The 13102-nt window shown below is 43.1% G+C and overlaps 1 protein-coding gene across 7 annotated transcripts in view; it reads right to left on the reverse strand.

Moving 5' to 3' along the window:
* The window catches only part of Syne1 (spectrin repeat containing nuclear envelope protein 1), a 471659-nt gene that overhangs the window by 32889 nt on the left and 425668 nt on the right, over positions 1-13102 (reverse strand). For all 7 annotated transcript variants that reach the window (XM_075949874.1, XM_075949917.1, XM_075949889.1 and 4 more), the window contains 2 exons: positions 4688-4850; positions 432-619 (listed from right to left, as the gene is read on the reverse strand). In XM_075949874.1, coding sequence (XP_075805989.1) covers positions 432-619; positions 4688-4850 — 351 coding nt within the window. The remainder of the gene's footprint in view (positions 1-431; positions 620-4687; positions 4851-13102) is intronic.

Below are 13102 nucleotides of genomic sequence, written 5' to 3' on the forward strand. Positions count from 1 at the left end.
TTTCTGTCTCTGAGATTTTATTTTTTGTGCTACACCTAGATCTAGAGATGACATGAAATATTTATCCTTTTTTGAGCCTGGCTTATTTCATTTAACACTATGAGGAGCGGGATTTTATTAAAAGAACGTTGCCCTTCTATAACTACCAATTCTATAATGTTATACTCATTTCTTTAGGGCAGACTTTGGTTTTTCTAGGTAATATTTAAACTGTTAGTTCCAATGTAAATTGGTCTGTTCTATTACCACTATGCCTACTTATATTTCCAGTTACACGTAGGCAGAGGCAATTTCGGGAAGCTAAGGCTATTTTTGGACTTTCTAACCAATGGAAAATAGCAAACTGTGGATGCAATGAATGGGAAGATGGATGGAGCCTTTTTGTTGTTTGTTTTTGTTCGCTTTGTCTGTAGCTGCACATCCCAACTCACTTGAGTCTCCTTTCCATGGACATTGCACAGATGTTCCTCCAGCGCCGGTCCAGGTTCCGAGTGGCCTGCTGGATGGAGTCACACTCGGCCTCGGTGGCACAGGCATCACAGTCATGCAGGAGGACCTCACACAAGTTGAGGACGGAGGCGACACCCGTGCTGTGCTTCTCGATGTCTCTCTGAAGCTCCTGCCGGGGAATGAAGTGTGCTTTTTTGTAAAGTCTGTGTAAATAGATGGGAGAACCCATAGCCATTCTCACCACCTCCTAAATGGCTCTGCCATCCGTGATTGCCATCCGTGATTCACTTTTGTGAATGAGCAAGTTTGCCGAGCCTTATCTGTGACACCTCAGAAGCTCAAGGTACAGTCTGAGAAGACAGATCTGGAAGTATTCTGTGAGAAGTGCCAAGATACTGGCTGAACAGATAGAGTGGATCACACTAGGAACTGGAGAGATGGTCAGTGGTTTAGAATGCAGCTACTCTACCAGAGGGCCAGAGTTCAGACCCCATCATCTAAATTGGGAGGCTCACAAATGCCTGAAATGTTACCTGCAGGGGGGCCCAATGGCCCCTTTGGACTTCTATTGATGCCTGTAAGCAGACAAATACACACACACATGCACATGCACGCATGCGCGCGCACACACACACTACTTTAAGAGTAAAACTGGTTTAGTAGTGAGTGAAAAAAAAATGAGTCCTGGGTTGGGCTGGGGAGATGGCTCAACAGGAAAGTGTTTGCCACACAAATGTGATAACTTAAGTTTGAATCCCCAGAACCATGCAAAGCCAGACATTCTAGGCAGCACACTCTGTAATGCCAGAGCTTCATAGGCAAGGTAGGAGGCAGAAACAGGAGCATCGTCAGAAGCTTGTGGGCCAGCTACCATGTATACACAGTGTACACGTGTATCTACCACAAGAGACCCTGCGTCAAACATAGAGGGTGAGGATGAACAGTAGACCGGAGACTTTCCTCTGAATGCCACATGCATGCTGTGGCACACACACACACAGACAGAGATAGAGACAGACAGACAGACAGACAGACAGACAGACAGACAGACAGACACAGAGAGAGAGAGAGAGAGAGAGAGAGAGAGACAGACAGACAGACAGACAGACAGACAGACACAGAGAGAGAGAGAGAGAGAAAGAGAGAGAGAGAGAGAGAAAGAGAAAGAGAGAGAGAGAGAGAGAATGAATGAATGAATCTTGCCCTAGTCTCTATTAAGACATCACTTTCATTCCAATTGATCAGACAATCAACTTATGTGCAGCTATGAGTAGCTCCCCCTTCAGAACTGAGACTTAAGCATCACAGATCTGCAAACACACCAGATAACATCAAGAGGTTACTGTGGTTTAAGAAACTGAGGTTCCCTTTCTTGAATGAGATCATCACTACTTCCCTTGAAGCACAGTTTTAAATGGAGGACAGAAATAGAAAGCTTTTGATAAAAAGCAGGAAACTGGATTTTATCCAACTCCAACATATGAACTCATGTTAACTGCAGAAACTGTGAATCAAAACTATTCGTTATTTCCCTCCCTTGGGCTTTTCTATAAATTGTTTCTAAAATGTTCTCCGAAGGCCCGTGTGTCAATGGTTTTGTCACTGGCCAGCAGCAATACTGGGAGGCAGCAGAACCTGCAGTAGGTAGAGCCTTGGGGACATATCCCTTGTAAAGGGTATTGGGGCTCCAGCTCCTCCCGACTTCTCTTTTATGCATCTTGGAAGCTAGGAGGCCAACAGTTCTCCTGAGTCTCTCTTTCCACGGTGCACTTTTTCTCCACAGCAGCAGAGCTGTAGGACCCATAGACTGGAATCCCCAAAATCGTCTGTCAGAACAATGCCTTCCTATCCTGAAAAGGCTGGGATGGTTTTCTGTGTTTCCAATTTTCCTAGGCATTTATAATAGATCGTTATGATCTGAAAGTATGTGTTTTATATTTGGGATTTTTTATTAATACTTTAATTAATTAATTTCTTCCTTCATTGAGAAAGATTTTGGTGATTTTTATCAAATAATAGCATTGGATATTGGGATTTAGACATTAACTCTTTAATTTTATTCTTTATCGCCTCTTTTCATGTTCTTGATCTTTTCATTTTATGTGTGGGAGAAGATCAATCCTGAAAGTTCCTTTTGAAAAATGTAACAGTATCTTTCATTTCTAATATAAAACCTCTCATTTCTGGGAGTATTTAAAAAAGCTTACACAGATGCTTGTGTACATACAGGCACACATGTACATATACACACATATACACACACTATTTTCTGTTGCTTCTTCTCTTCCCTTTACATTTTATTTACCCTGTTAACTATGGTCTTTTCCTTCATGTAAGAGGCTCCCTTAAATGCTGGAGACTCTTGCCTACCTGCACGTGGTAAGAACGAGTCGACAAAACTGGTCATCAGCCTTCATGTCTCACCCCTGGTACACCCCTTACCAGGTTCTCCAGGAGAATGTGGATGGGGGCACTGAAAGCCAGCCAAGACCCTCCCAATACAATCATCAAAATCTCAAACATCACTCACAGAGGACACTAATCTTATAAAAACTGAAAATGTCTCAGTGGAAATGGTTTTTAAACAATGATAATTTTAGTATAAAACCCAACACCAAAAGTCAGGAACAGTCAAGGAACAAAAAAATAATATATAATACACTCAGTATCTAGGACTATCCTTTCATGCCTATTCTAACTAGTGCACAGTGTTTGTGAAAATTAAGTAAATATGCTAATTCAATGCAGAGTTGCAGAGCCCTGTCCTCCCTTATACGTCTACAAAACAACTCCCATACCTAAGGCTCAGGGAACATCTCCAAAGCGGGGTGGGGTAGAAAGATTGTAAGAGCCAGGGGATCAGGGTGTTTGCTGTGGGACTGTGTCTCCCAGGAACGTCAGCAGCTAAACCCAAATTCTCACCAACATGGCTGACGAAACATGAGGCAAACACAGAGAACAATAGCAGATATGTTAAGAACTGGGAAAGAACCTGAGGCTTCAACCCTGTACAAAGAACAGGCAATGAAGGAATACTGCAGGTAGGAGAAATAGCCCTCTAGAGGGAAGAGTATCCCAATTGGCTATCCAATATCAAATGGCCAGCATATGTATACTTACACACACACACACAGGGAGAGAGAGACTGCAGTGCAGATTACACACACACACACACACACACACACACACACACACACACACACACGCATGCATTAACAACAATTAGTGAAAAAAGAGACCAAGAATAATTGAAAAAAGAGGCCAAGAGAGCAAGGAGAGGTACGAAGGAGTGCTCGGAGAGAAGAAAGTAGAGAGGGAGATGATGTAAATATAATTTCAAAAAATAAAAGAAATAATTTAAAAAAAAACATGCAAAAGCCTTAGAGTAGTTTCCGGCCTCTGGCCAAACATCAGTGGGGATTATCAGCTATTGTTGGTATCACTGGCATTCCTTCCTTCCTTCCCAAATAAGCGTGCCAGAAGGATTTGAAAAGTATTCTCTCTCTCTCTCTCTCTCTCTCTCTCTCTCTCTCTCTCTCTCTCTCTCTCTCTCTCTCTCTCAAGCTGAACAATTTGACCACCACAATGTAACTGTTAACAGAGGGAAGTGAAGCCTTGGTAGAATCCTCAAAGGTAATAAAGACATCAGGTAATATGTTCGTGGCTGGCAAGTGGAATCCTATACGGTTAGTAGAATAAGTAAGGCAGGTAGGAAACACCAATCCCCTCTGCTTGTGTGTGGGACATCCTCCTTTGCTTCTCTGGGTTATGTATTTTATTTCAGGGAGCTGCGCTGCCCTTCCTGTGTACATAAAGGTCACGTTACTATCTGAAGATCACACAGTCCCCCTCGAAGGACAGAACTGATTACTGAAGCGCTCAGTCTGCACCGCTGTCTTTCTCTGAGCACCCAACAGTAAGTCAAGGGCTTCTGTCTAAATGGTGGGTCCATGGAGAAGGAAGTCATCAGGTGATGGTTTGGATAACCCGTTCTTGTGTTAGATTGCTTCCAGGAGGACCAATGTCACTAACTCTAGGACAGCACAGACACCTTTACAAAGTCAATTCTGTAATGCTACAGAGCCCACCTGTCCCCACCATTCTCTTACACAAAGCTCTGCCCCTCACCACCAGTCCCGCCTGCCTTCCTCCCCATCTTTTATCCTAAGCCAACATCCTGTACCCACCCCATCCTTCTGGCCAAGAGGATGTGCACACCGCGGCTTAGCAACCCTACCTGCTGCTCACTCAGCTTCCTCTGTATTTCCTCAGAGTTACAGGATTCATAGACAATGGGCTGGGCCAGCTCTGACTCAATGTGGGCCAGCCAGGTCCTCAGATTGCCCATGTTCTTATCCAGCTGCTGCACGGCCACCAGGGTCTCCTTGAGCTTCTTCACCCTGTGGGCAGAGAAGTGGAGGCATCAAGAGTCAATGAGATGGCGAAAGGCCCTGTTCTGGGCTGTCCTCATGTGCAGATGTGAACGATGGGCCTAAAGCCAAGTTGCCCTGGTTCGTCCTGGCTCAGTTCCTTCCAGGGAGTGTGGCTCTGCTGTATGTCTTGTCTCCTCGATTCGTGAAAAGGGATTTCACAGACTACACAAGGATTTATAACGTGTAAATAAGCGGGGGATGGAGAGTGCTCAGTGAGGGATGACGTTCAGGAAATATTTACAACTATTATACTCAATACAGTTAAAATAATGTAAATGTGACCCCATGGCCTTCACAGAAGTTATTCCCACAAATAACACAATTTATACTTGGAGGAAGAGAAACAGCCTGGGAGAAACAGGCTTACCTGGTACTTGAGGGCCCTAACAAAAACACCCAGAAATGCAGTTCGAAGATCCAGGAGTGAGGAATGAGATTATATCATTGATTAAATTGATAGGCATAGAATGGAAGCTTCGAATGGGTATTGATTGAGAAAGAAAAAAGATTAGTTTTATTTTAAGTTTCTTAAAGGAGGACTAAAGAAAAAAATAGTCAGAAATGAGGAGGGGACTAGGGAGATGCTGCAGCTGGTGAGGTCACCTGAGTTTTGCCCCTCAGCGCCATAGAGAGTCAGGTGAGCTAACTCATGCCTAAATCCTAGTGTTACAGAGCATGAGTCAAGGGGCTCCCCCAGCCCCCCGCATGGCAGCCAGTCCGCCTAGCTAAATACATGGGCTCCAAGTTGAGGGAGAGACACCATCTCAAAAAGGTAGAAGGTAGTCGAGGAGGCAGCTGATGTCAATCTCTGGACAGACACATACATATACACACACACAGGGATTTTTAAAAAGAAGGTGGAAGACTAGAAAAGTAAAATGTAGACCAAATATAGGATGCTCAAAAAAGGGTGTCAGGTTCTCTGGGACTGTGATTTGTGACAGTCATTTTAAACAGGAGCTTATATCAGGGTTGTCTCAACTCCGTTCAGACTCCTGCACTCCAATCCTATGGAGTCTGAATCTCTAGGGATAAAACTATAGAAATAGCATTTTAAATAAATGTGATTCTTACAAAGGCTGACATTTAGAAACTAGCACTATGCTACACAGTATTATAAACAGTATTGAAGAGACGGGCTCATGTTTGACAGCCAAAAGGGCTCTGCAGGCCCTGAGTGAGCCCTTCATTCAGAGATTGGATACATACCTAAGATGCTTATAATAAGGAGACGTAAATCATTATGCTCACTATGCTTGTTAAATGCCTGCATAGGCAGGAAGACTTCAGAGCCTCTGGAGCCGGAGCTGTGTTCAGTTTAGACCTGTGATATGTGTGGGTTCTTAGACTCAACCTAGGTCCTCTGGAAAAGCAAGCAGCAAGTGCTCTTAACCAGTCCCCTTCTTCTTAATTTATACTTCTCTCATACATTACATCCCAATCTCAGTTTCCCCCTTTCCCCCTCCTCCTCCAGATCAGACTCCTCCTTCATTTCCCTTCAGAAAGGAGCAGGCCTCCCAGGGATCAACAAACACAGTAGAACATGCTACAATAAGTCCAGGCATATACCATCACACTAAGGCTGGATGAGGCAACTCAGTAGGAGAAGAAGGGCTCCAAGAGTAGTTAAAAGAGTCGGAGACACCCCCACTCCTATTGCTAGGCAACCCACAAGAACACCAAACTACACAACCATAACATATAGTCAGAGGACCTAGCTAAAACTCATACAGGCTCAGTGATTGCCACAAGGAAACTTGCTCAACTATGTTCATAGCAGCTTTATTCATAACAACCAGGAACTACAAACAGCTTAGATGCCCCTCAACCGAAGAATCAGTAAAGAAAATATGGTACATTTATACAATGGAGTATTAACTCAGCTGTTAAAAAAAAAACACATCATGAAGTTTGCAGACAAATGGATAAAATTAGAAAAAAAATCATCCTGAGTGAGGAAACGCAGACTCAGAAAGATAAACATGGTATGTACTCACTCATAAGTGGATATTAGCTGTTACAGTAAACGATAATCATACTACAATCTACGCACTGGGGTCATGTCTTTTAGTCTTATAATTAATGACTTTAAAAAAGTAGGCAATAAAGGTGAGGGTGTAAGTCATGGACCTTCTAGAAGGATCTAATTTTTTTTGATATTTGTATCATTTAATAAAGAACCATGATTCCATCTTATTGTGATATCTCATAATTGTTTTCTTTCTTTTTTTTCCTGGAGGCAGGATCGGGCTGACCTGTAACTCTCTGTGTAGATCAGGCTGACTATCTGTGATTCCCACATGCTGGGATTATAGGTAGGACCTATTTTTTTTAAACACGTAATGAACATAGTTCATCATGGGAAATAAACCTTATAATGTACTTAGAAGTAGAGGAAGAAGTCAATACAGAGGAAAGGGGGGAGAAATGTACACCACAGGCATATAAACAACAAAGCAAGGGCATAGAGGGGACAGCTCAAGGTCACAGCTGTGGCGGCAGTTGAAGCAGTTCTGAAAACAACATTCTCCAGGAGGGCAGAGTGTGAGTAGGAGGTTGGGACAGGAAGAGATCGTGCTTCCACTTCATTTCTATCACGTGACTGGTGCTGAGCAGGAATCCCTGTTAAGGGTCCAGCCAGGCGGACTGTATATAAACCACAAAGCAGGCCTGCTGGTCATGATGAGGCCCAGCCAGGGGTTCTGGTCACAGCGCTCCTGTAGAGTTCCGCTCTCTGTGTAGATCTCCTCCTCCTGGCTCAGGAAGCATAGGGACTGCTCTCAGGGCAAGTAATCAGATCATCCAGCAGATAAAAAAGAAAGTGTTTCCGTATCAAAGTGGCCTCAATGAAAAGGTATCTTCTTGTAAAAGAATGTCAAGAGCCACGTGATGGCTGAGACTGCGGATTGTTAGGAATTTAAAAGCAGATCTTCAATAGAATGTTCCCTGTGATTCAGAACGTACACTTGGATGCTCGATCTCCATGGCACTAGCATGCTAAAGCGTCCTTCTCTAGGTAGAATACAGAATCACCCCATGGTGCTCTTAGCCTAGTGTGGCTCCTACCTCAAGTGATTTTCTACATTTCTCTGTCCATAGGAAGTCACTGTCCTGGAGAAATATTCCACCATCAAAGTATTTCTAGCATATCAATTATTTTTAGTTCCTTAAAATTGAAGGACGATATCACGTCTATCATCCCAGTTTCAATAAATCAGCGTGCCTCTCTCAAATGAAACTAATCCTGAGGGCACAGTTACAGGTCTTCCTTGGGACTGACCTCAAAACACTACAACAAAAGTGGATTCTGAGGGATTTCTATCCTGCTCTCCACATTCCTTAGTTGCCTGTAGTTCTTTAGCTGGTGTTGGAGTTCTGTGAGATTTTCCTCTTCGGTCCTAGCAAGTCTTCTCGGTGTCAGCTTTGTTCAGGCCTTGCTTAGGGAAGAAACCCTCACCCTGATTGGTTATTCAGTATTAAGTGGTTAGTCCTGAAATCATATACATGCATGTAACAGTACATACATTGAACCAGTTGTATTCCTATGTTTAGGGATGTGTTGTATGTTGTCTGTAAGGGCAATTAAGAAAAAGAACATGTATTTGAGACAGTAAGGGAAATACGTGAGAGGATTGGCTAGAAGAAAGAGAAAGGGAAGCCTGGCAGTGGTGGCACATGCCTTTAATCCCAGCACTCGGGAGGCAGAGGCAGGAGGATCTCTGTGAGTTCAAGGCCAGCCTGGTCTACAAGAGCTAGTTCCAGAAAAGGCACCAAAAACTTCAGAGAAACCCTGTCTCAAAGAGAGAGAGAGAGAGAGAGAGAGAGAGAGAGAGAGAGAGAGAGAGAGAGAGAGAGAGAAATGATGTAATTATATTTTAATTTTAGGAAACAAAATGAATACTGATTTTTAGAGATATGGTCAGCTATACATGCTAGCTAGCATGCGCACATAACTAATTACAAGTGTTTGGTTGCAATACCGATATGCAATAACATTTTAGCTGCTAAAAGCACTCTCAAGTGAGGTGGTATTAGAATTTTTTTGGCAAAAAAAAAAAGTGTGTACTTAAAAAAAAAAGTATGTCCATATTTCCAATCTACTCTTTTGATCAAGAGTGAAACTGTGGAGCCTTGTTTATCACACTCGTAATTTTACTCGCGATAAGAATTCCTTAATTAGCTGTAGAAGTAGAAGTCAAGCTTGTTTCTCTGGGGCGCTTCGTGTTCCTGGCTTTGGATATTTCCAAGCACTTTCAAAAGTCATCCACCCGTGTTTCTGTCATTCAGAAGACAAAACTCACTTGGGTGGTTAATGAATGATACCTTCAGAAAGGTTGCTGATACAGACAGGTGTCAGGGAATGCATCCTGCAAATGACAATGGCATTCACATAGAATTTGATTTAGTGACATGGTCTATCAGTGGTCTCGCTGGGCCAGGACTGCAGGATGGTGTCTGTCAGGCTGCAGAAAGTCTGTCCTGAAGGGAGACCTGGAGGAACATCTTCCTTCCCTTCCCACGTGACTGGCTCTCTGTGTTGGGGTTGGGCAGGTTGCAGAGTGGAATTTTGTCACAGTCTCACAGTGTCATTAGGGTTCCCTGGAGGCTGCAGTACCTGCCTTCTCCACATCCTACTGTACTGATTGGCACCATCTGTGTCCTGTCCTAGCTGGCCTTCTCCACAGTAAGCTTCAGAGAGCTAGAACGTGAAAATCTACATTTGGATTCCTCCCACTACCATATGTAGCTCAGTGTTTTATACACAACTGAACCTTATTTAAAAATGCCTAAGTATTAATAACTAGTAGTCTTAGTAAAATACTGTCAACTAACATTTCTACCTTTCACACCTACTTGAGAATGAATGTTCCCAATAAGTCTGACATTATCAAACGATCTAAAATTAGTTGATTCTCTTTACTCAAAGATCACGATTCAAAGCACAAATGGATCTGAGTAAATAATATTCTATCGGGCCAGAAAAATTAGTAAGAGGACTTGGATCCTGTGAAATATTGAATGAGATCCAAGGCAGTGTGGTTAGTGTGCAATGTGTCAAGGGCATCGTGACACGGAAATACTTGTTCATATAGTCCATTGGGGACAACTTCCTCTTTCAAGCTAATATAAATTTAGCAAAGTCGAAGGGTGAGCACTTAAATGGGTCTCCTTTATAATATTCAGAAAAGTATATGGTCTTACAAACTGCACAATGCAGGATATGTATGCTGGCGAGCAGATGTGGGCATGGAGGAAGTGGACTTTAAAGCCTCATTTATTTGTAATAGCTTATTAAATTTGATATTTTCAGGGGCCATCCTTGCACAGAAGAAATGTCTCATTTTCTCTGCATTATTTCTTTGAAAGAAATCTTTAAAGTGTCAGAATAGCCATTTATTTACTTATTGTGAGAAAGCAAGAAATTTGGGCAACAGTTCCTTGGATAGCATTCAGGGTCTTAATTTCACATAGACGCCAACATATGACACACATATGCAGGGTTTAACAGCATGATTAATTTATAAGTCCTTATAATTTATGTGCGTCCTTTCGGTCCAAAGCATACTTCAAGTTCTTGACCTTCTTGAGAAGCACCATGTTACTGGATCCAATTGTTCATCACAGTAACACTACCACACAAATGAACACATGAATGAGTGTAATTACATACACAGACATATATTTAATATATAGCATGCATACTTTTCTTCAAATAATTAGTGTATTCACAGCCCAACACCAAATAGAATTGAGATTCTAAATATAAGAGAGCCAAAATTGCTATTAATAAATCCCACCCACCTTTGAGAATTAATCCAAGGGTGAGACAATAAAAGAAAAACATTTTTTAAAACAATCTTAAAATAAAGATCCCTATCATTTGGGAAGCACTCTGAAATCTAACCTTTAGACCACTAAGGGTGTTATTGTTACTCTAAATATAGTAAATCACAAACTCAACATTTACACTAAGCAATATTCCTATTTTTAGATCTAAATTATAGTATCTGCATATATTTATGAGACTTATATGCATGAATGAACTAAAGTGACCGACCAACACAAATAGAAACAATTTTTCTCTGGTAGTAAAATCCTCCTCCCCATCTCTGAAACATGCTTTATTTACTATAGAGAAAGCTTTTGGCTGCAAAGCAATGAACTGGCTCTAGCCCCCTTTCACTCTGATCGGAAGCCACCCTTGAGCTAGCAGACGGTGGCCTTGCTGAATCATTTTCTCAATCATGCTCCCGTCTTGGCCTCTCCACTGGAGCCATGATGGCTGCATGATACGTATGCTCCAGACACAACTAAAATACCGATCTGATTAACCTCCTTCACATCACCGCGAAACAAGAAACCAAGAACGAGCTCTTCAGAGTCCAGGGCCTACAGCCACTCATGTCTACTTAACATCGGCTTGAAGCATTCCAGATTAAAGAGCCCAGTGTCTATCCCATGAGCCCCACGTAACTCTAAAGCTACGCCCAAGAGAGAGACTCAAGAAGATGCCTGCCTGGTGACATCGCAGTCACATTCTGGGAGATCTGCATCGGCACTGCCGTCCTCCGCCATCCTCAGGGCACGCACGTCCTGGGCCACCACCATGAAGCTTCCGCTTGCAAAAGCCAAGCTCTGCAGAGCAAAAGGCTCAGTCCTTCCTGGGTGAGAAGAGAGTTTCTCCCCTCGTGTGTGCTAGGAAGTATGAAACTGCTCTTGGTGGACAAATGGTGCTGGTGGCCTGTCTGTTAACATGACACTGGGCAGTCACAAGTGGTCATGTTTCTAAATAAAACCCACATTCATGAGCATGTGCCAGGCTTGATCTCCTGGAATGTAGGCCACGAGGGTAAGAAGGGAAAAGCTCAGTGTAATCTGCCTGGAGGAGAGGGTTACAGGTCTAAAGAAAGGGTCACAGAAATAGTGACCGCTACCGAGTCTTTGCTGTTCCCTGAAGACGGTCAGATTTTCCTGTGGGCTCCTAGCTACACCAGGAAAGCTACTTGGAAAAGACAAAACACCAGCAAAACCTTCCAAAGTGCTGCAGACTGCAGCAGCGAATGGAAGCAGAGCCCCCTGTTTGGGCCAGTCTGCCAGCTCAGTGGTATGAGTAGCCGTTTTAAGGGGTTGCTGGGGAAGGGGGGCAGGAGCCTGCGTGGGAAACCACTTGATATCTACTTTCCAACAGACTATTTCATCATGGAAAATAACAAGGCAATATTGATCACCACTACATGTATACAAAACCTTTGTGTATTTAAAAATAACATTATTTTAAGATAATATCTTTAAAATTTTTTTTTGTTTGTTAGGATTTCAGGAAACCGTATTTTGTGAATTTGGGGAATTTTCAAACTCTTTGCACAAAGCATATAAGAAATATGAAAAATTTGCATGTGGGTTGGTAATGCAGCTTAGTTGGTAGAGTGCTCTGCCAGGAAGCATGAAACCTTGAGTTTGGTTCTCAGAACTACATAATAAGTAGGTGTTAGGAATATTTCCTAACTCGAGCTCCCTGCTGGCACAAAATTCCCAATCAAGCCAAATCAAAACAAGCCAAATTAAGAAATATCCAGGTTTAATGGGAGTTCTGCACTTTTGGGTGTCCCCGAGGAGGAACGGGAAGCTGTGGAGCACCCACCAGGAGGAAGGAAAAGGGACCAACTTTTGGGAACTTATTTAAATACCATGGGGAGTGGTCCTGACCCCCACCCCTAGGAAGTGGTCAGGACCTGGCCTTCTGGGATTTGGAGTCCAGACCAGGCCTGGGGGCTGGGGCCTAGGCTCCCAATTTGACAGTAGGCATGGTAGTTTGTGCCTATAACCTCACTACCGAGGAAGGTGGAGGCAGGAGGATCAGAAGTCCCACAGGTCAGGGAACCCTGATTGCTCTTCGAGCTGATGAGGGAGGAGGACTTCATCGGGGGAGGGGGAGGGAAGTGGGAGGCGGTGGCAGGGAGGAGGCAGAAATCCTTAATAAATAAATAAATTAAAAAAAAAAGATCTTTCTTGACTATTATGTAGTTCAAGCCTGAGTGAAATGAGTCCCTGTCTCAGCAAAAAAAGAAGGGAGGGGCAGTGAGCTAGCCTAGCAGATAAAGGGAGCTGGCAAGCCTTTGATGGTCTAAACTCCATTCCTGGAAGAAGAGACCTCACTCTTCCAATTTGTCCTCTGAATTTCACACAGACATTGTAGCTTTCCCCTGCCCCTATTCTGT

Source organism: Microtus pennsylvanicus, chromosome 1 (genome assembly GCF_037038515.1).
Source record: "Microtus pennsylvanicus isolate mMicPen1 chromosome 1, mMicPen1.hap1, whole genome shotgun sequence".
In the NCBI taxonomy this organism is placed as follows: domain Eukaryota; kingdom Metazoa; phylum Chordata; class Mammalia; order Rodentia; family Cricetidae; genus Microtus; species Microtus pennsylvanicus.